The 20,735-nt window shown below is 46.2% G+C and overlaps 1 protein-coding gene across 1 annotated transcript in view; it reads right to left on the bottom strand.

Moving 5' to 3' along the window:
- Positions 1-8,068: 8,068 nt before the first annotated feature.
- The window catches only part of WDR87 (WD repeat domain 87), a 32,438-nt gene continuing 19,771 nt past the window's right edge, over positions 8,069-20,735 (bottom strand). Inside the window, exons 4-6 of the mRNA XM_060185875.1 lie at positions 16,243-19,115; positions 14,364-14,629; positions 8,069-13,719 (exon numbers count right to left, since the gene is read on the bottom strand). Of these exons, the coding sequence (XP_060041858.1) occupies positions 8,255-13,719; positions 14,364-14,629; positions 16,243-19,115 (8,604 nt within the window). The 3' untranslated portion in view covers positions 8,069-8,254. The remainder of the gene's footprint in view (positions 13,720-14,363; positions 14,630-16,242; positions 19,116-20,735) is intronic.

Here is a 20,735-nt window from a genome sequence, read left to right as displayed (position 1 = left end):
TTCCTCTCCTCTTTCTATTTCTCTGTTTCTATCCAACAACAACAGTAATAACCACAACAACGATTTAAAAAAAAAGGGCAACAAAAGGGGGGGAAATGAATGTTGCCCAGTTACATTTGATTTTCAGATAAACAATAGGTGATACATACCTGTGCTATAAAAAAATTACTCACTATTTAACTGAAATTCAGTCATAAACTGGTGGCAGGACCAGGAAGGTAGCTCACTGGTAAAGTCCATACTTCCCAGGTGTGAGGTCTCTAGTTCAATTCCTGACACCAAGCCAATAAACATAACTGGTGTCCTGATTTTCTGATTATTGAAAATGGCACAGTTACTGAAAGATACAATTAGGCCTTTTTCCATTCACAAGCCTAAAATCTGGCAGCATTCAGAATAGAGTCAGACTCTGGACTGTGCTTATTTTGCCATTGTCACTGAAAGTGCAGGGTTGCGTGGTGGCCTTTATGACTCGATGTCTGCATGGCCCAGGTGGTGCAGCTGATTCCACGGTCATAAAGGGACCCTTTGTGCCCTGTACAATGACAGTGCCAGAGTCCAGAACGCTCAGAGAAGTCACAAAGCTAGCCCGATTCATTATAAAAGAAAGGAAGTAGGAAACAGGGTAGACAATTCCTGAGCACGTCCCGGTATCTTTCCGTGACACCCCCTCGCTTGTCAAGACAGAGACTATGAGTCACTGGGAAGCAAACTCGACAGAGGATGCCTCCAGGCTGCCCTCTCTCCTCTCTCTGGTCTAGGACAGGGTGTAACTTAAGTGGAGTGGATTGATCAGCAATGTACCTGCTGAAGCTATTGTGTCCACCCTGAGCCTTGCAGCCCTGGGCAAAGGACTTCCAGATCACCGTATTCTGGCAAGAAAGCTGTAGTGACCATCCACCAGCTACATATGTGTGGAGGCGGGGCTAGAGGTTTGAGAATGTGGCATGTTTTTTTCTACACATGCGCAAATCCATGGACCCTGGTTCCCACCACGCCCCATTTCCCAGCCCCGGGCCCCGCCTCCTCCTACTAGACTGCTGCCTTCCATTTACTTTTTTTCTTTTTTTTTTAATTACCACCAGTGTTATCTCTGGGGCTTGGTGCCGGCACTATGAGTCCATCGCTTTTAGCAACAACAATGAAGACAATGTTAGAAAACAATGAAGTCATTTATATAGAGAATAGGAAGGATTTGCTTGACCCGTGAGATTGCAGATAGCAGAGATGCAGAGATCTGGGAAACCCTTTAAAAGGGAGGTAACTCCTATGCTAAAGTACAGGCCCCAGATCAAATCAATGGGGTTTACAAGTTATCAGTATTTAAATACTTTCCCCATATTTGGGAGCTACTCTCTTCCCTGATCCAGCTTTCATGTCCTTTTTCCAATGATGACACCATCTCCCCAGACAATAACTTAGGTCACCTGCACATTAGATGTCAGGCTCAGGCAAAAACTAGTAGGGTCATGGACCCCTTGGAATATACCTAAAATAGCCCTACTAGCTTTTTCCAAGTCGGAGACCCCAAATCTTCATCTGCAATATTCTAGCCTTTAGCTTCATGATTAGTCAACAATTTGCTTTGCTTTATATCTTAACTTCTTTTATTCAGCCAGCAGTTTCCAGATGCTATCATGATGCCAACCTGATTTCGCTGGGCAGATGACCCCACCAATGTGTCCTGGAGCCCCACCTCCCCAGATCCCTACCCCACTAGGGAAACGAGAAACAGGCTGGGAGTATGAATCAACCTGTTAATGCCCATGCTCAGCAAGGAAGCAATTACAGAAGCCAGAACTCCCACCTTCTGCACCCCATAACGATCCTGGGTCCATACTCCCAGAGGGATAAAGATTAGGAAAGCTATCAAGGGAGGGGATTGGATACGGAGTTCTGGTGGTAGGAACTGTGTGGAGTTGTGTCCCTCTTATCCTATGGTCTTGTCAATATTTCCATTTTATAAATAAAAATTTTCAAAAAAGGGAGGTTAAAAAAAGAACGTTGTGGGAGTCGGGCGGTAGCGCAGCAGTTAAGCGCAGGTGGCCCAAAGCACAAGGACTGGCATAACGGTCTCGGTTCAAGCCCCCGGCTCCCCAACTGCAGGGGAGTCGCTTCACAAGTGGTGAAGCAGGTCTGCAGGTGTCTATCTTTCTCTCTCCCTGTCTCCCCCTTTTCTCTCCATTTCTCTCTGTCCTATCCAACAAAGAAGGCATCAATAACAACAACAGTAATGACTACAACAATAAAACAACAAGGGCAAAAACAAAGGGAAAATAAATTAATTTTAAAAAAAAAACGTGTGTGTGGAAGGGGGTATATCTGGGATGAAATACTCCACCTCCACATTGTACAAAGGTTTGTTTGTTTGTTTCATTGTCTTCATTTCTTTTTTAAACGAAAGTTTTCTTGCCACAAATAAGGCTATACATTTTTCTATTTTATTAAGACAACTATTTTATTTTTTGCCACTTATAAACAAGACTATGTTCAGAATGATTTGTAAAACTTTTTTTAATAGTGGAAAATTCAAGGCCAACTAATGCCCATGAATATAATAGTAAACAATTACTTTTAAATGAAGTATGTTCATACAATGTACAATATACTTGTCAAATATTATAGTTAAATGAACAAAGATATTTATAAAATTAATGTGAGAAAAAGGAATCTTACAGAATTATGTATTAAGTTCAATCATTTACATGAGCAATTAAAAATGAAACCCATGGGGGTCGGGCGGTAGCGCTGTAGGTTAAGCGCACATGGCGCAAAGCACAAGGACGGGTGTAAGGATCCCAGTTAGAGCGCCAGGCTACCCACCTACGGGAGTGGGGGTGTCACTTCACGGGTGGTGAAGCAGGTCTGCAGGTGTCTATCTTTCTCCCCCCCACCTTCCCCTCCTCTCTCAATTTCTCTCTGTCCTATCCAACAACAGCTATAACAATAATAACAACAACAAAGGCAAAAATAACAAGGGCAACAAAATGGGAGAAAATGACCTCCAGGAGCAGGAGCAGGAGCAGTGTATGCGTAGTGCAGGCACTGAGCCCCAGCAATAACCCTGGAGGCAAAAAATAAATAAAATTAAAATTAAATAAAGCCCATATATTTTATGGATGGTTAATATGCAGTTAGGTTTTCCCATTTTATTGGGGTGGGGGGTAATGGTTTATAGCACAGTTGTTAACATGTGGGTATAATTTCCCATCTCCCTGTGATAGACATTTGCAAAACACACCCTCGAGTTAGTACCATTATGGGGTTCTTCAAGGCTATGCATAAGCAAACCCAGAGATGCTTATGGTTTGGCCCTATTTCAAACCCAGTGTATTTGCCAGAAATCATTAGGAGCCATTTGAGTTTCCTAGTTATAACCTAAAATGCAGTGTTGCACTATTCTCTAGGTCTGACCGTGGAGCTGGTCTGGCCCTAGGCCACTTAGGGAGAGAAGTAATGCTGGGAAAGCTCTTTTCTCCACAGGGTTTCTTGGGAGCTGCAACCCACCGGCCTCCTGCACATTTTCATCTCAGGGACTTTGAGGAGGTAGAAGAAAATACTTAAGAGATTATGGACAGAGCACAAAAGGAACTAAAGTCTCCCACTGTTGGGATTTTTGAGAAATGGTTTCCATCCTCTCCCCCCAGTACTTAACCTACTAGTGGCAAGTGATCCTGGGAAACCAGCTGGCTTGTTGTGGAGATAAAGCAAAAGGAGGGGAGGGGCCGGGGTGGTGCCACACCTGGTTGAGCACACACTTTACAGTGTACTAGGTCCCAGGCTCAAGCCCCTGGTCCCCACCTGCAGGGGAAAAGTATCACAAGTGGTGAAGCAGGGCTACAGATGTCTCTCTGTTTCGATCCCTCTCCAACCCCTCCTCCCAATTTCTCTCTGTCTCTTCTCTGATATAAAAAAAAAAAAAAAAGCTAAAGGGTACTGGGCATTGCAGCCTCCAAGGTGAGACAGGCAGGAAGCATTAGTCTCCCATCTCTTTTTTTCTTTTTTCATTTATTTTGATAGGACAGAGAAAAATTGAGAGGGGAAAGGAAGATAGAGAGGGGCTAGAGGAAGAGAGAGGGGAGGGAAGAGGGAGAGGGAGATAGGGAAATACAGTGCTGCTTCACTGCTTGTTAAGCTTTCCCCTTTTTCTTTAAACCTTGTTCTCTAGCACTCAAGCCTCCAGGGAGAGATGGAGTCTGGGGAAGCATCCTGCCCCAGTGCTGCAAATGCCATTGTGCCTCTGTTGTGTACACTGGGAGTTGTAGTCCATTTGCCATCAAGAATCCAGCTCCTGGCTCCCCACCGGGGATGCTGGGGAGGGGCATCCCAGTCTACTACTGCTCACCTACCCTTTCAAGCTATTCCCCTGTTCCCTCTCTTTTGGTGTCTGGTGGAGGACAGGAGAGAGCCATGGAAGCCTTGAAGTTGTAGGGAATCTTTTTTTCTGTCTAGGGTCATTTGGATATTTACATTATTCATGGACCACAGAATTTTTCTTTAAAAAAAAAAAAAAGATAAAGAATCTGAAAGAGAACATAGCACTGAAGTTGGTGGTCGAACCTGGGTCAGTCACATGGCAAAACAGAGCACTATCCAAGTGAGCTATCTCCCAACCCTATACAAAATTATAAACTTGGGGGGGAAAAGTTGACTGGTGAAATAATTCATTGGATCCTGTACTCGTTTGCCATGTGAGCTATCTGGTCTCCACTGTGGTCTCTTTTACTCTTTTGGCTTCACTGTTTCTATTAAAAAGATTTTTTTTAAGTTGAAAAATGAGGGGCCAGGTGGTGGTGTATCAAGTTGAGCACCCATATTACTAGACAGGAGGACCGAGGCTTGAGTCTGGGCCCCACCTGCAGGGTGTAAGCTTCACAAGCAGTGAAGCAAGTGCTGCAGGTATCTCTGTCTCCTGCCCTTGCTCTCTTTTTTCTTTTTTAAACATTTTTAAATTATTTATCTATTAGAAAGAGACAACAAGAAAGTGAGAGGAAGGGGATGATAGAGATGGAGAGAGATAGAGAGACACTGCTTCACCTCTCTTGAAGCTATCCTCCTTAAGGTGGGAACTGGAGGCTTGAACCCAGATCCTTGTGCATTGTAACAGGGGTGCCACCACTCTTCCCTCCTGTGTGAGATTTATTTATTTATTTATTTATTTATTTATTTATTTATTTATTTTACCAGAGCATTGATTAGCTCTGGCTTATGTTTGTTCAGGGCGATTGAACCTGAGACTTCTGAGACTCAGGCAAGAGAGTCTCTTTGCATAACCATTATTATGCTATCCACCTCCTCTTGCCCTCTCTAGCTCCCTTCACCTCTCAATTATCTAAACCATATATATGTATATATAAAAAACCTTTTTATATATATAAATGTAGCTATATATATATATATATATATAATTATTTGAAAAGTCATGACATTATTTTCTATGCAAAAATGCATCATGACTTTTCCAACACCCAACAAATACTTAAGTGGGGTTGGGGAAATAGCATAATGGTTTTGCAGAAACTCAAGACTCAAGACTCCAAAGTCCCAGGTGCAATTTCCCTTACCACCATAAGGCAATGCTGAGCAATGCTCTGGGAAAAAAAAAAAAAAAGCCAAGCCAAGCAGTGGCACACCTGGTTAAGCACACATATTACAGTGTGCAAGGACTCAGATTCAAGCCCCTGGTCTCTACCATCTGCAAGGGGAAAGCTTCATGCATCGTGAAGCAGGGCTGCAGGTGTCTCTCTGTCTCTTTCCCTATATCCCCCTCTCAATTTCTCTCTCTATCCAATAATAAATGAATTAAAGACCTTTAAAAACGGAGTCACTTCACGAGCAGTGAAGCAGGTCTGCATGTGGTTATCTTTCTCCCTCTCTATGCTCCCCTCCCCTCACAATTTTCCTCTGGCCTATCCAATAAAATAGAAAAAAATGGCCACCAAGAGCAGTAGATTCGTAGTGCTAACACTGAGCCCCACCAATAAACCTGGGGGGAAATAAATAAATATATCTATTTAAAACGTATTTGTAAAAAATAAAAAGCAGGGGGTCAGGTGGTAGCGCAGCAGGTTAAGCACACATGGCACAAAGCGCAAGGACTGGCTTACGGAGCCCGGTTTGAGCCCCTGGCTCTCCACCTGTAGGGGGTGAACATTTAACAAGAGGTGAAGCAAGTCTTCAGGTGTCTATCTTTCTCTCCCCCTCTGTCTTCCCCTCCTCTCTCCATTTTTCTGTCCTATCCAACAACAATGACAACAATAATAACAACAATAACAATGACAACAAGGGCAACAAAAGGGAAAAATAGCCTCCAGGAGCAGTGGATTCATAGTGCAGGCACCGAGCCCCAGCAATAACCCTGGAGACAATGAAATAAATAAATAAATAAATAAATAAATAAATAAATAACAAATAGAAAAAAAATTCAAAAAAAAAAAGGGAGGGAAACACCATAGCACTGCTCCACCACACCATCCATAGAGCTATTCCAGGGGCTTGTACCCAAACCACCATGCATGGCAAAACATGTACTTTTATACACTTGAGTCATTGCCAATTCTCTGTCTATGTTGTTTGAGCACAGGATTCATTGAGAGCTTACAAAATTAATTAGACTGGTATTACTACTCCCCTTTTGGGCTTTTTAAGACATTTGTCCATTCCATTTGTGTTGTCAAATTTGTAAGTATAGAGTCTTTTTAACTGGAGAGTATAGAAATATTTATAGTGTGGGGGTAGATAGCATAATGGTTATTATGCAAAGAGATTCTCATGCCTGAGGCTCCAAAGTCCCAAGTTCAATCATAAGTCAGAGCTGAGCAGTTTAAAAACAATTAATTAATTAATTAAAGAAATATTGGTAGTAACCTTTGCCCTCTCAAGGACTGCAAGAACTGTACTGATGTATCCCCATTTTCGTGTCTGATATTTTGTTATGTGTGCACTGTTTCACCCCCTCCTTTTTTTTCTTTCCTTTTTTTTTTTTTTTTTAACCAGAGTACTGCACAGCTCTGCTCTGGCTTCTGGTGGAAATTCAGATCCTCAGGTATGAAAGTCATTTGCATAACCATCCTGTTATCTCCCCCTCCCTACTGTTTTCTTTTATTTTTATGTGTTTGATCCTTTTTTTTTCATTCTATTTGTTGTTTTATATGGTTTTTTGTTTGTTTGTTTGTTTTAACCAGAGCACTGTTCAACTCTGGCTTATGGTGGTGCGGGGGATTGAACCTGGCACTTTGGAGCCTCAGGCATGAGAGTCTGTTCGCATAACCATTATGCTATCTACCCTCCGCTCTCTACTGTTTTCTTTTTGACACAGACAAGTGAAGGGAGACAGACAAGTGAAGGGAGACCAACAAGGAAACTTGATTCAGCTGCGGAGCCAGCTGACCCCTGTTAACTTTTATTACCTTGCCCAGCTGTTGGATCAGTCTCTCTACTTGAAATTTGCTGTCCCCATCCTATCACTCTGATATGGAAAAGCCCAACTACACACTCACGACTCTCCTCAACACCTACCACACCGGCCATTCGGGACTCAAGTCATCACCATGCAGAGCTATGATCAGAGAAATTAAGTCTATCTCTACCATGTACCTCACCCAACTAAAGGAAAGTGCTAGGTGGGCCTTTTGATTTTAAAATTCATCCCCCTGCCTCTGTATGATGCCCCTTGAATTCATGCCAAATTAACATTCTTGAACCATATATTTTCCTTCCTATAGTCTTGAGGAGGGTTTTCGGTTTGTTTTTGTCTATCTGTTTATTTTTACCAGAGCACTGCTCATCTGTAATTTATGGTGGTACTAGGAACTGACACTGGGCCTCAGGCATGAAAGACATTTGCTCAACTTCTCTGGCTCCTTCCTATAGTCTTTGGGGAGAGTGGTGGGAGAGAAGGAAAGAAGAAGACAGAGACAGATTCTTCTGCATCAAGGCTTCCAAAGATGATCACTATTGGCCAATTGACTAGTCCCATTTGCCCATTTCAGGAGTAGGTGAGTCTCTGATCTCCCCCACTACCTTTCTGGAGAACCAGCGTTGGAGGGAAAAGGACACATCACAGCGCTTGTTGCAAATGAGAATATCCTATTTATTCCATATACAGAAGCTGGCTTCTGGAATACGGAAGGAAAGGCAATGCCCTTTCCCTACCTCTGTGTAGGGATACCTAGATATAAACAGCTAGAGTCCGATGACCAAGACTGTTCTCCATGTGGGAATGAAAAGTCCTTGACTGACAGTCAGTTCCAGGTTAGGGAGTAGGAGCAATGATGTGAGGCAATTTCTTGGTGAGGTGAACATCAGCTTGGGGTAGGCTCTTCCAGGCGAGTTCTAAGATCCCATACTGGGCGATGCCTATGGGCAGGATAGCACGCACACTGTTCTGCTCAGGGAGGGGTACCACTTCCTGGAATGCCAGGGATTTCTTAGAGATAGAAGAACGATCACACAAAAGATGGTAGATTAGCCGCTCCCCAGGCCCAAGCTCCATACTGTGTAGGGCCTCCCTGAAGAAGAGCCCTTTGGGTCGGAATTCTTTTCTCTGTACCAACTCCTGTAGCAGTCTCTGGATTCGGAGGGACTTAATTTGGTACAGGTCCATGAGATGGTAGAACTGTTCCCTCCAGGTCATGCTGTCTTCTCCATATCGTTCCCGAAACATCTGCAGGACATAGTACAGTGCCACAAATGTCTCCCAAGGAGGTACCTCTTCCTTCTCTTTAGATGTGGGCTGTACCTTCTCCAGCTTGGGCAGCCTGAGGTGTCTACTTTTCTCTCTAAAGGTCCTGAAATCCTTCTGAAACACCAGCGCCCATGTTTGTTTTTCTACAGCAGCTCTGGAGGCAGGATGGAAGTGTGTCATCTCCATCTCTTGCAAGGTCTGGGACACCTGCTGGGCCCACACACTCCTGTAAGGCTCTTCCAGAAGAGGCCAGTCTCTAGCCTTCAGGTCCTGGATCCTCTTGGTTGCTAGTGGCACCTTTGGTGTGGGGGCTGCCAACAGTGTTAGCCTGCTTTCTGTTTCCTTCCTCTTTATAGGAGGGATCACTTTCAGGGATTTTGGACCCCTGGGCTCCTTTCTGGGTGTGAAGATGCTCTTCCCTTGGGATTCCAGAGTCGTACTGTGACGGTGCACAATGGATTTAAGGAGGGCCTGATGTATCCACTCTAAGTTGCCCTGGGAGGTGAGGTCTTTAAGGAGCTGGCACAGTCGGTGGAAACTCGCCCGGGGAAGCTCTTCTCCTGCCTGCATCTGAGCTATGGTCCGGTAGAGCCATATCACATCAGAACGGCTGACATCTTCAAGCGTCTCCTCAGCCGGGACACGAAGCTGGTCCAACAGAGGTGGACGCTGCCCCAAAAACCACAGCCTCTTGGACCTTGCTGGTTTGTCCTGGAGTCTCCGAGGCTTCACAGTCTTCCCCAATGGGTGGTGTAAGTCCAGTTTTGAGAATTCAGTCATTTGTTCAGATGTAGGTTCCTCCCACGGTTCTTTTTGTTTATGTATCATCTTTAACCATGGAAATGCCCTGAGTGTCTCAGGCACTGTGACCTTTTCCTCGGTTGTTGTGGGTTTCATAGATGCTGGCTCTGGGAACTTCTTTTCCCTAGGTCCCAGAGGTATTGGGATTAGTTTCTTCGGAGAGATTTTCAGAATTTTCAGTTCTAAATCACTATGTTTGACCTCAGGGGTTCTTTCCCCAATTGAAGGTAATTTTACTCTTCCTCGTAGATCCTTACTTTTTTTCTCCTTTAACGTAGGCAGTTTTTCTGTTGGCATTGTTTTTTCCATGCCAGCCTCTTCTGATATGCTTCTCTCCTCTTCTTGTACACTCGGACTTGCCATCTCTTCCTCACTCGTTCTTTTCTCCTCCTCCTCAGACATTTCCTTCTCTTCCTCTTCCTCCTCCTCCTCCTCCTCCTTGCTTTTTTTCTCCTCTTCCTCCTCTGACTCTTCCACCACCTCCTCTCCCAACTTTTCCACCTTTTCCTCTTCCATGACCATTTTCTCCATGACCATCTCTTCCATGGCTTCTACCTCCTCATCTGCCACCTCCTCATCCTTCTCCTCATCTGCCACCTCCTCATCCTTCTCCTCATCTGCCACCTCCTCATCCTTCTCCTCATCTGCCACCTCATCATACTTCTCCTCCTCTTCTTCCACCTCCATGTCTGTCTGCAGCTCTTGTATCTCCTCGACTTCTTCCTCCTCCACCTCTTCTTGCTCCTCCTCTTCTAGTATCTCCTCTTCCTCCTCCTCCGACACATACTCATAATATCGCTCCATTTCTGCTAGTAGATTCTCCACTTCTTCAGTAAAGCTGTCTTCATATTCAGATGCCTTCAGTTGACTGGGTAACTCTCTCTGCTCCTCAACATCACTCTCTAACTCTTTGCTCTTTTTCAGCTTTTGTTTAAGGAACAGTGGGACTGTATCATCTTCTTCCTCTGATAATGCTTCCTCCTCTCCTGTTTTGACTTCCCTCTCTTTTTCAGCTAGTATGATTTCTTCCTTAACCAGTTTTCTCTCTTTCTTAATTATATTTTTCATTTCCTTGGCTAGTTTCCTCTGCTTCTTAGCCAGTTTCTTCTCATCACTGTATATGTCTGATTGATACTTTGATGGCTCTGACTCTTTGACATCCAGTGCATACCTGTCCTTGCTCAGTTTCCTTTCCCTCAAGAATAATGACCTCCTTCTCTTTGTCATATGTATTTCTTCCCGGGTTAGGCGCCTTTCTTGTTTGATAAGTTTTTGCAGTGTCCTTAACAGTTTGCTGCTCTCTTTGGGCTCCTTGGAAATGCTCTTGCCATCTTTAATCAACTTCCTTGCTACTTTGGCTAGCTTTCTTTCTTCCTTAGCATATATTCTCTCTCCTGTAGTAATTTCCATTTCACCTCTGACAACCTCCTTTTGCTCTGTGGCAATGACTCTATCTTCATAGACTAGTGCCATCTCTTCTAATGACAATTTGTGCTTAATGATTTCTAGCTCAGTCTCAGCTGAGTGTCTTTGTGGGAATTCTTGAGTCTCTCTCCTAGATAAAATTGCTGTCTCTTCCTCCAGTATTTCCTTTTCCTGGGCCAGCTTCTTAATTTTCATGACTAATTCCTGCTCTTTGTTGATAAGAAAACTGTCCTTGACCAGCTGCCATCCATGAAGTGCTGTCTTTTTCTGCACAGCTAAATCCGCTTTGTCCTTATATAGTTTCTGCTGTTTCCTAGCTAGAGTTTCTCCATTTTTGGTCAGTCTTTTCTCTATCGTAGTTAGTTTGTCCTTCTTCTGTAAATGTTTCTTCTTTTCATCCACCAGCTTCTTTTCTATATTACTCAGTCTCTCCTTGTACAAGCCTAGTTTCACCTTTGCTTGGGTCAAGTTCTCTTTGTTCTGGGTGATGCTTTCCTGATTCTGGAGCAGGTTCTCTTTCCTCTTTGTCAATATGAACTTCTCCTGAGCCAGTTTCTCCTTCCTTGATTTCAGAGACCCCTTCTTCTGGTCCATTATCTTCCTGCTGTGTCTAGTTTCCTCCTTTCTCTGGTCTAAAAGTTCCTTTTCCTGGAGTAGTATTTCCTTTTTGGCCATTAACTCTCTCCTTCTCTGGATCAGTCGCTGCTCTTCCTCAGGGAGTCTTTCCACATCCAAAGACAGTTTTGTTTCCTCCTGGATCAGCAGCTCTTCTTCTAAGGCCAGTTTAGTTTCCTCCTTAGTCAGCCTGTCCTCTTGCCAGAGCACTTTCTTCTCTGCTATAATCAGATCCCCCTCCTCTGCGTCGAGTCCCATCTCTTCCTGATGCAGTTCATCTTCTTTCCAAGTCAGTTCCTCTATTTCCCATGTTACGTCATCCAGATCCTGGGTTAGTTCCTTTTCTTGATTTGCCAGTTCTTGTTCCTTCTGAGTCATACTTTCCACTTTCTGGACCATTATCTCTTTTACCTCAGCCAGCTTCCCTCCTGTGTTGGCTATGTTCTCTTCTTCTTGAGCCAGTTTCTCCCATTTCCTGGCCAGTCTGGTCTTTTCCTGGGCCAGTTTCTCCGCTTTGTGACTCAACTTCTCTTCTCTATCAGCCAGCTCTTCCTCTGTTTTGAAAAATATTTGGGTGATTGTCCTGTCGTCTCTCTTAGCCAGTTTCCTGTAGTCTCTGGCCAGTCTCTTCTCTTCAAAAGCCAGCTCTCTCTCTTCTAGTGCTAGCATCTCTTCTTCTTGTGCCAGCTTTCTCTCTTCTTGGGCTCGTATTTTTTCAGCTCGGGCTCGTTTCTTCTCCTTGATAGCCTGCTTGTGTTCTTGCTCTATCTGTCTCTGCTGTTCTATTACACTTTCTTCTTCCTCTCCCTCAGAAGGTAATTCTTTCTCCTCTGGGGACACTTCCTCCTCTGAGGTCACTTTCTTCACTGGGGCATCTTTGTCCTTCTCTAGAATCATTTTGGACAGATGTTGTTCTGACAATATCTTTTCCCAGACCTGTGCCCACTCGTCCCATTTCAGCTTCTTTTCTTTCTCCTCTGGCTTTGTCTCATCTGCAGAGAGGTACTCTTTGTCTTTGACTGATTTTTCCCCCTCTTCCTCCTGGCTCTTCTCATCCCATTTTTTCTTCCATTCATTCCAAGATATATTTGTCTCCATTTGGGCCTTTTTCCACTGGTCCCAGGACTCCTTCCACTCCTTCCAAGATAGTCTTTTCTCCTCCTTAGCTGGTTTTTCCTGCGGCTCTTCCTTCACTTTCACTTTGGCTGGCTCCTCCACTTTCTGACTTGTGACATCCCTCTCTTCTTGGGTCACTTCCTTCTCTTCTTTATCCATTTTTGTTTCCTGAGAGGGTCTTTTTATCACTGACTTAGAGGGCACCTTTGAGACCTTTTCTTTCTTTGAAACTGGCTTTTCCTTGGGTGTTTCCCCTGGTTCTACAAAGGTAATTTTCTTTTTCTTTTTCTTTCTCTCTTTTTCTCGTTTTTTGGAAATTCTCTCAGTCTCCTTTAATTCCTTCATATCCCTTTCTTCCCTTTGCACTTGGTCCAGCTCTGCTTTTGAGACTCTCCTGCCTGTAATCACTAGGTCCTCTTCAACTGGTTCTTCATAAATTGTTTTCTCTTCTAATAAAGCTTCCTCATGCTCTGCACCCTCAGATGGACTCTCCCCAGGCTGAACATCCCAGTCTTTCTTTAACAGGGGGCAGATCTCCTGAAACAGGTCCCAGCTGGCCTGCTGATCCACCAGCACCTGCTGAGCCATGGTCACTAGCTCACTGTTGAGAGCTCGTGATATTTCTGTTTGGGAGCCAGACATCCTGAAGGTCATAAGACGACACAGGTCATCCCGCCATGATAAACTCTTGTAACCAGGTTCCCCAGAGGCACCCCGGCCCCTGTATCTCTTCCTTCTGAGTGGTTCTTTATCTTCAGGAGGCAAAGCTTCCTCCGTAAGAACTTCAGTTTCTTCCTTCTTCTTATGCTTCTTTGTGTGTCTCTGAGCTGGTTTTTTCTTGCCTTTTCTATCCTGTATTTTCTTCAGCATCTTCAGTGTAATATAATCCCTGGAGGGATCTTTGTCTAGATATTTTGTTTCTGCTTCTGTTAGACTGAAGATGGAAAGTCTGGAAAATAAGGTTGTTTCTTCTGGCTCACTTAATGCAGATTCACTCTTGTCACCTTCACCCTCTAAGACACTTGACTCGGAGACAATCTCTTTTGTCTTCTTGAGACCCCGAAGTAATTTTCGATCTGCGGGGGAAAAAAAAAGTATCAGAGGATGCAGATAAAGAAAACATGAGAGGTTTAGGTAAAAACCCTCCCCAGTATCTGGTATGAACTAAGAGGAACTGCCAGAAAAACATCCGCCAGGAGCTGGAAGACAGCTCACGCAGTGGAGTTGGCACTTTATCATGCATGAGGACCCCGGTTTGAGCCCCCAACCACTACACGGGAACATCTACACAAAGGAGACTTCACTAGTGGTGGAGCAGTGCTATAGTAGCTCCCCTCTCACTCAGAGAGAGAGAGAGAGAGAGAGAGAGAGACCTCACTGGGAGTGGTAAAATCCAGCAATGACCCTAATGACAAAAAAAAAAAAAATGAGAGAGGTTGAAAGAGGGCTGAGACTTCAGCAAAAAAGATGTTTTCTCTTTGCTTTATTCCCAGCACTCTCCTCTGTCAACATGTATTCCCAAATCCTACAGAGACAGACTTGAAGTCTTTCTAGGTTTGGGCAGATTCTTCCTAGGAAGGTTTTTTTGTTTGTTTGTTTTTTTCTGTGACAAGGTCCACTTATTACTATTCCAACCTGAAGGCCTTTGATCCGCTTCTTCCCCAAATTCACCCAGCCTCTTGGGAACCCAGAAGCATGAGCTAGGTCCTGCCGTACGCACGTGTTTTTTTGCCCCCTGCTCGGCCCCGTTTGTGGACTTTGATGGGCTTGCTGGGAATTTCATGTAGTTCTCTGACTTGATCGGGTCGTGTGGCTTCTTGCTCGGCAGAGGTTGTGATGTGTAAAGTAAAATCAGGCTTTTTAGCCTCGTGTGATAAAGTCATGTTTTCATTCAACCGCTGTTCCACTTGAGCATGAAGAAGCTGAAGATCTGTGACCCGCATCCCAAGGAGATGGTCCAGAGACTCTTCCCCAACCATTTCTTGCCTATGAAGGTGAGAGAGAGGGAAAGGTTCATGCAGCCAAGGAGTGTGAAGGAGGCATCTTGGCTATGTGGCCAACAGAGATGGAATGGAAATATATAGAGGGGAAGGACGGTCAAGAAGAACAAAAAAGTCTGGAAGTTCAAAATGACAACAGGGGCCAGCAGGTGGCTCACCTGAGAGAACGCACATGTTATCATGTATAAAGATCCAGTTTTAGTCCCGGGCCACCACCTGCAAGGGGAAAGCTTCAAGACAGGAGAGTAGGACTGCAGGGTCTTTCCTTCTCTGTCTCATCCCACCCCACCCCACCTCACCCCCGCCACCCCTGCTCATCCTCTCTATCAATCTTCTGTAAAAAGGGAAAGAAAAATGGCTGCTGGGAGAGGTGGAGTCATGCCAACACTGAGTTCCAGTGGTAACCATGGTAGCAACAGGGGGAGCAGCCAGGCAGTTGGATGCACATGTTACCAGGTGCAAGGACACAGGTTCAGGCCCCTGGCCTCCACCTGCAGGGTGGAAGTGCTGCAGTGTCTCTCTTTATCTCCCTATCTACCCCCTCCCCTATTGATTTCTCTCTGTCCTGTCAAATAAAAGAAAAGGGGGGGAGGATAAATAGCTACCAGGAGTGGTGGATTTGTTTTGTAGGCACCCAGCCCCAGCAATAGCCCTGCTGGGAAAAAAAAAAAATCCAGGATGACAATGAATAGAGTGATTGGTACAGCCATTACAGGGGCAGGAGAAAATACTTAAAAGGGAAACTTGAGAAAGCAAGGACAGACAGGGACAGAAGAAGGAGAGGCGAATAATAATACAGGATCATCTAAGAATGGAAAAGGCAAAAGGGAGGTGAAAATGGACAGAAAGAGCTCATGAACAGGAATGAAGAGATGCCAAGAGAAGGGTAAAAGAAAGTGGGCAAAAAGGAGAAAATAAAAAGAGGGGCAGGCAGAGCACAAATGTTACCATGCACAAGGGCCTAAGTTTGAGCCCCCAGCCACTACATGGGGGCACCCGCCCTGCAGTAGTGTGTGTGTGCGCCCTGCAGTAGTGTGTGTGTGCGCCCTGCAGTAGTGTGTGTGTGCGCCCTGCAGTAGTGTGTGTGTGTGGGGGGGGGCTTCAGTGTCTCTCTCTTTCATCCTCTCTGTTTCTCTCACCCTCTCTAAAAGAAAGAAACATGTGTCTGGGAGCCATGGAGTCCTGTAGGTACCAAGCCCCAGTGATATCCTTGGTGGCAAAAGAAGAGGAAAAGGGAGAAGAAGAAAAAGAGGAAGAACAAATGAGTAAAGAACTGGAGAGGCAGGTGATGGTGAACTGATCGAGTGCACAAATCACCATGCACAAAGACTTCGGTTCAAGCCCCCAGCACCCACCTGGAGGGGGGAAGCTTTCCAAGCAGTAGAGCACATGTTCTCCCTCCATCTCTCTCTCCCTCCCTCTCTCCCTCCCTCCCTTCTTCCCTCCCTCTTTTCTTCTCTATTTCTTTCCATCTCTATCATAAAAGGAAATAAATGGCCACCAGGAGTGACAGAATCAACATGCAGGCACCGAGCCCCAGTGATCACCCTGGTGGAAAAAATAAAAATAAAAAAACTAAGGAAGGCACAAAAAACTTACTGCATTTCCCGGTAAGTGTCTCGGCTCTGGATCAGGGTTAAGAGAGAGGCCTTCGTGTGGATCCCAGTCTCTGGCATGAAGGACAAAGTCTTCTCCCTCACCCTTTGGTCTTTGTCCATCAGCCCCTGTGCCAGAGGGATGGCAAACAGGTGAGTGATCATTCCCAGGCGCTTGAGCCCTTCCCAGGCTAGCTCTCGGATGAGTGGGTTGGAATTGGTCGTGTCATCCAGCAGACGGTGGGCTGCTTCAGAGCGCAAGGCTGGAGACACTTGGTAAGAGGCAAAAATCTGTCCCAGAGCACCAATACAGCACTGGTACTTCAATGGCGATGCATGGACCATCATGTTAAGTATGGTTTCAATCACGCTGTTAATGGCTATCTCACTCATCTTTCTTCCCAGCCAACTGCGGTTTGAGGCATCTGTGAAGACGCTATAGGTTACATCCTCGGATGCCCTGTGTTTGATGAAGTCTTCATCTTCCTTTACTGACAAGTGCTCCTCTATGCCATCTCTGGATTTTGTCATATGCTGCCAGAAAAAGAACTGTTCTGACTTGTCCCATTGGATACCTCGAATGGGCGAGTGCAGATTACACTGGAGGAATATGGGGCTGCCCTCAGGCCAAAGGCAGGCCCGGATCACCGAGTTGGGAATAAAGCAGTCTGGGGCAATGATCCATTTCTGCCCTTGACCAAAATAGTACTTGAGCAGCTGGTAGGGGTTGAGTCCATCCCAGCAGGACAGGTTCAGCTGAGGAGGAATCACATAATGCGGGTAAGGTTTGTTCACCTTTACCAAGGCCTCCTGGTTCAAGGGCTCAAATATGGAGGTGGACAGGATAACGGGGCTCCCCTGGTCATCTTCTTCTACAACATGTGGCACGGTGTGGTCAAAGGCAATGGCCCGCCTATTGACTAGGCTAGCCAGCCCCATTAACTCCTGTCTCCCATGCCCCACGTAGACATACTTGGGCACAAACAGGACCTCAAAGGAGAGAAAGAAGCTTGGCATGAAAGGCTTTGGGCTTTCTAGCACTTCATCTGACATGGTCATGAAGGAGAGGCGAGACAGCAGGCCTGGGGGCAGCAGTTTCAGACAGGACACCAGGTAGATACTCTGGTTGAAAGTTATCAGCAGGTCGCCTCTGTCATTGGCAAAGCAGAGGGGGCCAAAGTGCAGTGAAGAGTCCAGCCTGGCTATGAGCCGGCCGTGGAAGTTCCAGACCCGGACGGAGCCATCCATCCCACATGTGACAAAAATACCCAGGGACAGACAGACATCAAACGATGTGATGGGGCACTGGTGCAGAGGCAGCGTCTCAATGAAGGTCGTGCCCTGCTGGGACCCAGAGACCAGAACGTCGTTGAACTTCCACAGGCGCAGGGAGTTATTCTCTGTGATGGCTCCGACAGACTGGGGCAAGAGGACCAGGTGTTTCAGGTGACTGCTACTGAGGATGCTAGCCAGGGGGCTCAGTCTGACCCCGAACCCCTCCAGCACAGCTTCTGACAGGTGCACAAAGTTGTCCATTCCATAGGAACAGAGCAGAGCATCTTCTCGGCTCCCAAAACTCCCTCCAGGCAGGGTAGAAAGTGCCAAAACAGATCCGAAATGCATGGATTTTTCTAACCGTGCACAATGTTGCTGGGAAAGCACTCTCACTGTCCCACTCTGGTGCCCAGAGAACATCAACCCTTCGATGCCCCGCCCAAGGTGGAAATGTCCATAGGCCAAGCACTGGACTGAGTCGTGAGAGTCCTGTGAGGTGCACAGGAGATACTTGGCTGGGCAAGGGCAACGCGTGGTATCAAAAACCAGCACCTCGGAGGTGCCTGTTGCCACAAAGAGCTCCTCTTTGTCTGGGTCATAGGCCCAATCCACAGCCTGGTCAAGGAGGGAGAAAGGCCAGGTGACAGCCAGAAGTTCTCCTGTGAGTGGGGACACAAAATGCAGCAAGCCATCCTCGGTGGAGCAGAGGATCCGGAACAAGTTTTCACTGCAGCGGATCCGGCGCAGCTGCTGGGGGGCGCCACCGCAGACGTTGAAGAGGCTGTAGAAGCAGGGCAGGCGGCGCAGGGAGAAAGTGTGGGTCGTCTGGCAGAAGAAAGTGATGTCGTCGATGAACTCCAGCCGGTACAGGTCCTCGCCAAGTTCCAGCCGCCGCAGCAGGTTCCCTGATGTCAGGTTCCACTCCTTGATCGTGCCTTCCCGGCCACCGGTCAGCAGGGTGTGGGCTTCAGGCCGACTGCGAATGCAGATGACAGATGTGGTGTGGGCCTTGAAACTGTGAAGGGAGTGGCCCCGGGCCAGGTGCCACACTTGGATCTCCCCGCTCGTGTTTCCGGCGTAGAGGAAGCCCTGGTCCAAACAGGTGAAGCAACAGGTGATGGAGGAGCCGCTGGTGGTGGACGTGAACCTCTTCACCTCTGCCAGCAGGCCCAAGCCCTGGCGCTCCAGGACCCGCACCACCATCTCACACAGGGCCAGGAGGGTGCCGCTAGGCCCGTTCAGCATAATGTCGTGGATCATCTCGTCTCCGGGCATGGAGATCATGTGGGAGATTTGGAGGCCCCTGCCATTCCGCTCTATGATCCAGGTGACCACGGCTCCCGTGATGCCAGACAGAAGCATTTTCATTTCCGGGTCATAGCAGAGGCAGGTGATATTGAAGCGGCAGGACACAATGCCCAGAGGTTTGAATGCCCGGAAATGGTCTCCAAAGAGCCGCAGGAGCAGGTCGCCACAATAGACCACCATGACATGAAAGGAGCCTGTGTGGACCATGGACTGAATGGGGGGCAGCCGTTCCATCATGGAGAACATTTTCTTCTCCACCATGTCCTCAGCCTTGTTCTTTATCCATACAATGGCCTGCAAGAGAGTAGGATGCAAATTGCCGGGCAAAAGCAATGGGGATGGGGAGGTTAGACTGTTCATATGTTTTCCCCTGTTCTGGTACTAAGGAAGTGACTGGAAGATTCCACCCTGGTCGTGGTGGTTGACAATACTGTAATGGGTGGGGGAGACAACATAATGGTTATGCTTGAGGTTCTAAGATCCCCATTTCAATCCCCTGCAATGCTAAGCAGTGCTCTAGTCTCTCTCCCTCTCCGTGTGTGTGTGTGTGTGTGTGTGTGTGTGTGTGTGTGTGTGTGTGTGTGTGTGTGTATCTTACACAAAAATAAATATGGGGGGTTGGGCAGTGGCACACTGGGTTAAGTGCATATAGTACTAAGTGCAAGGACCCATGCAAGGATCTGGGTTCGAGCACCTGGCTCCCCCACTTGCAGGGGGGTCACTTCACAAGCAGTGAAGCAGGTCTGCAGGTGTCCATCTTTTTCTCCCCTTCTCTATCTTCCTCTCCCCTCTCAATTTCTCTCTGTACTAGCCAAAAAAGATTGAAAAAATGGCTTCCGGGAGCAGTGGATTCGTAGTGCATGCTAAATAAATAAAATAAATAAATAAATAAATATAAACTAAAAAATAAATATTGGGCCAGGTGGTAGCATAACCAGTAAAGGACACAAGTTAGTATGCATGAAGAGTCAGGTTCGAGTCCCAGTCCCCACTTGCAAAGAGGAGCTTCAGGAGTGGTGAAGCAGTGCTGCAGGTGTCTCTCTTTCTTGATCTCTCTCCCCCCTCACCCTATGTCTCTCTATCATAATAAAATAAATAAAATAAATAAAATGTGTTTAAAAGTATATTTCTGGGAGTCGGGCAGTGGCGCAGCGGGTTAAGCGCACGTGGCGCAAATCGCCAGGACCTGCGTAAGGATCCCAGTTCGAGCCCCCGGCTCCCCACCTGCAGGGGAGTAGCTTCACAAGCGGTGAAGCAGGTCTGCAGGTGTCTGTCTTTCTCTCCTCCTCTCTGTCTTCCCCTCCTCTCTCCATTTCTCTCTGTCCTATCCAACAACGACGACATTAATAACCACAACAATGTTAAACAACAAGGGCAACAAAAAGGAAAATAAATAAATAAAAACTTAATTTATAAAAATAAATAAATAAATAAAGTATATTTCTTTAGAGAAAAATATTTATTTAGGATAGAGACAGAAATTGAGGGCAAAGGGATAGATACAGAGAGACACAGACACCTGCAGCACTCCTTCACTGCTTATGAAGCTTCTCCCTTGCAGGTAGGGGCCGAGGGCTTGAGCCTGAGTCCTTGCACACTAAAATGTGTATGCTCTACAGTCTGGCCCTAAAAATAGATATTTAAAAACTATATATATGGGAGTCGGGAGGTAGCGCACTGGGTTAAGCGCACGTGGTGCGAAGCGCAAGGACCGGCGTAAGGATCCTGGTTCAAGCCCCCGGCTCCCCACCTGCAGGGGAGTCGCTTCACAGGCAGTGAAGCAGGTCTGCAGGCGTCTGTCTTTCTCTCCCCCTCTCTGTCTTCCCCTCTTCTCTCCATTTCTCTCTGTCCTAACAATGACATCAATAACAACAACAATAACTACAACAACAATAAAAAACGACAACAAGGGCA

The sequence above is a fragment of the Erinaceus europaeus genome, chromosome 2, assembly GCF_950295315.1.
Source record: "Erinaceus europaeus chromosome 2, mEriEur2.1, whole genome shotgun sequence".
Lineage (NCBI taxonomy): Eukaryota > Metazoa > Chordata > Mammalia > Eulipotyphla > Erinaceidae > Erinaceus > Erinaceus europaeus.
This window is presented reverse-complemented; position numbering and strand designations above follow the sequence as displayed.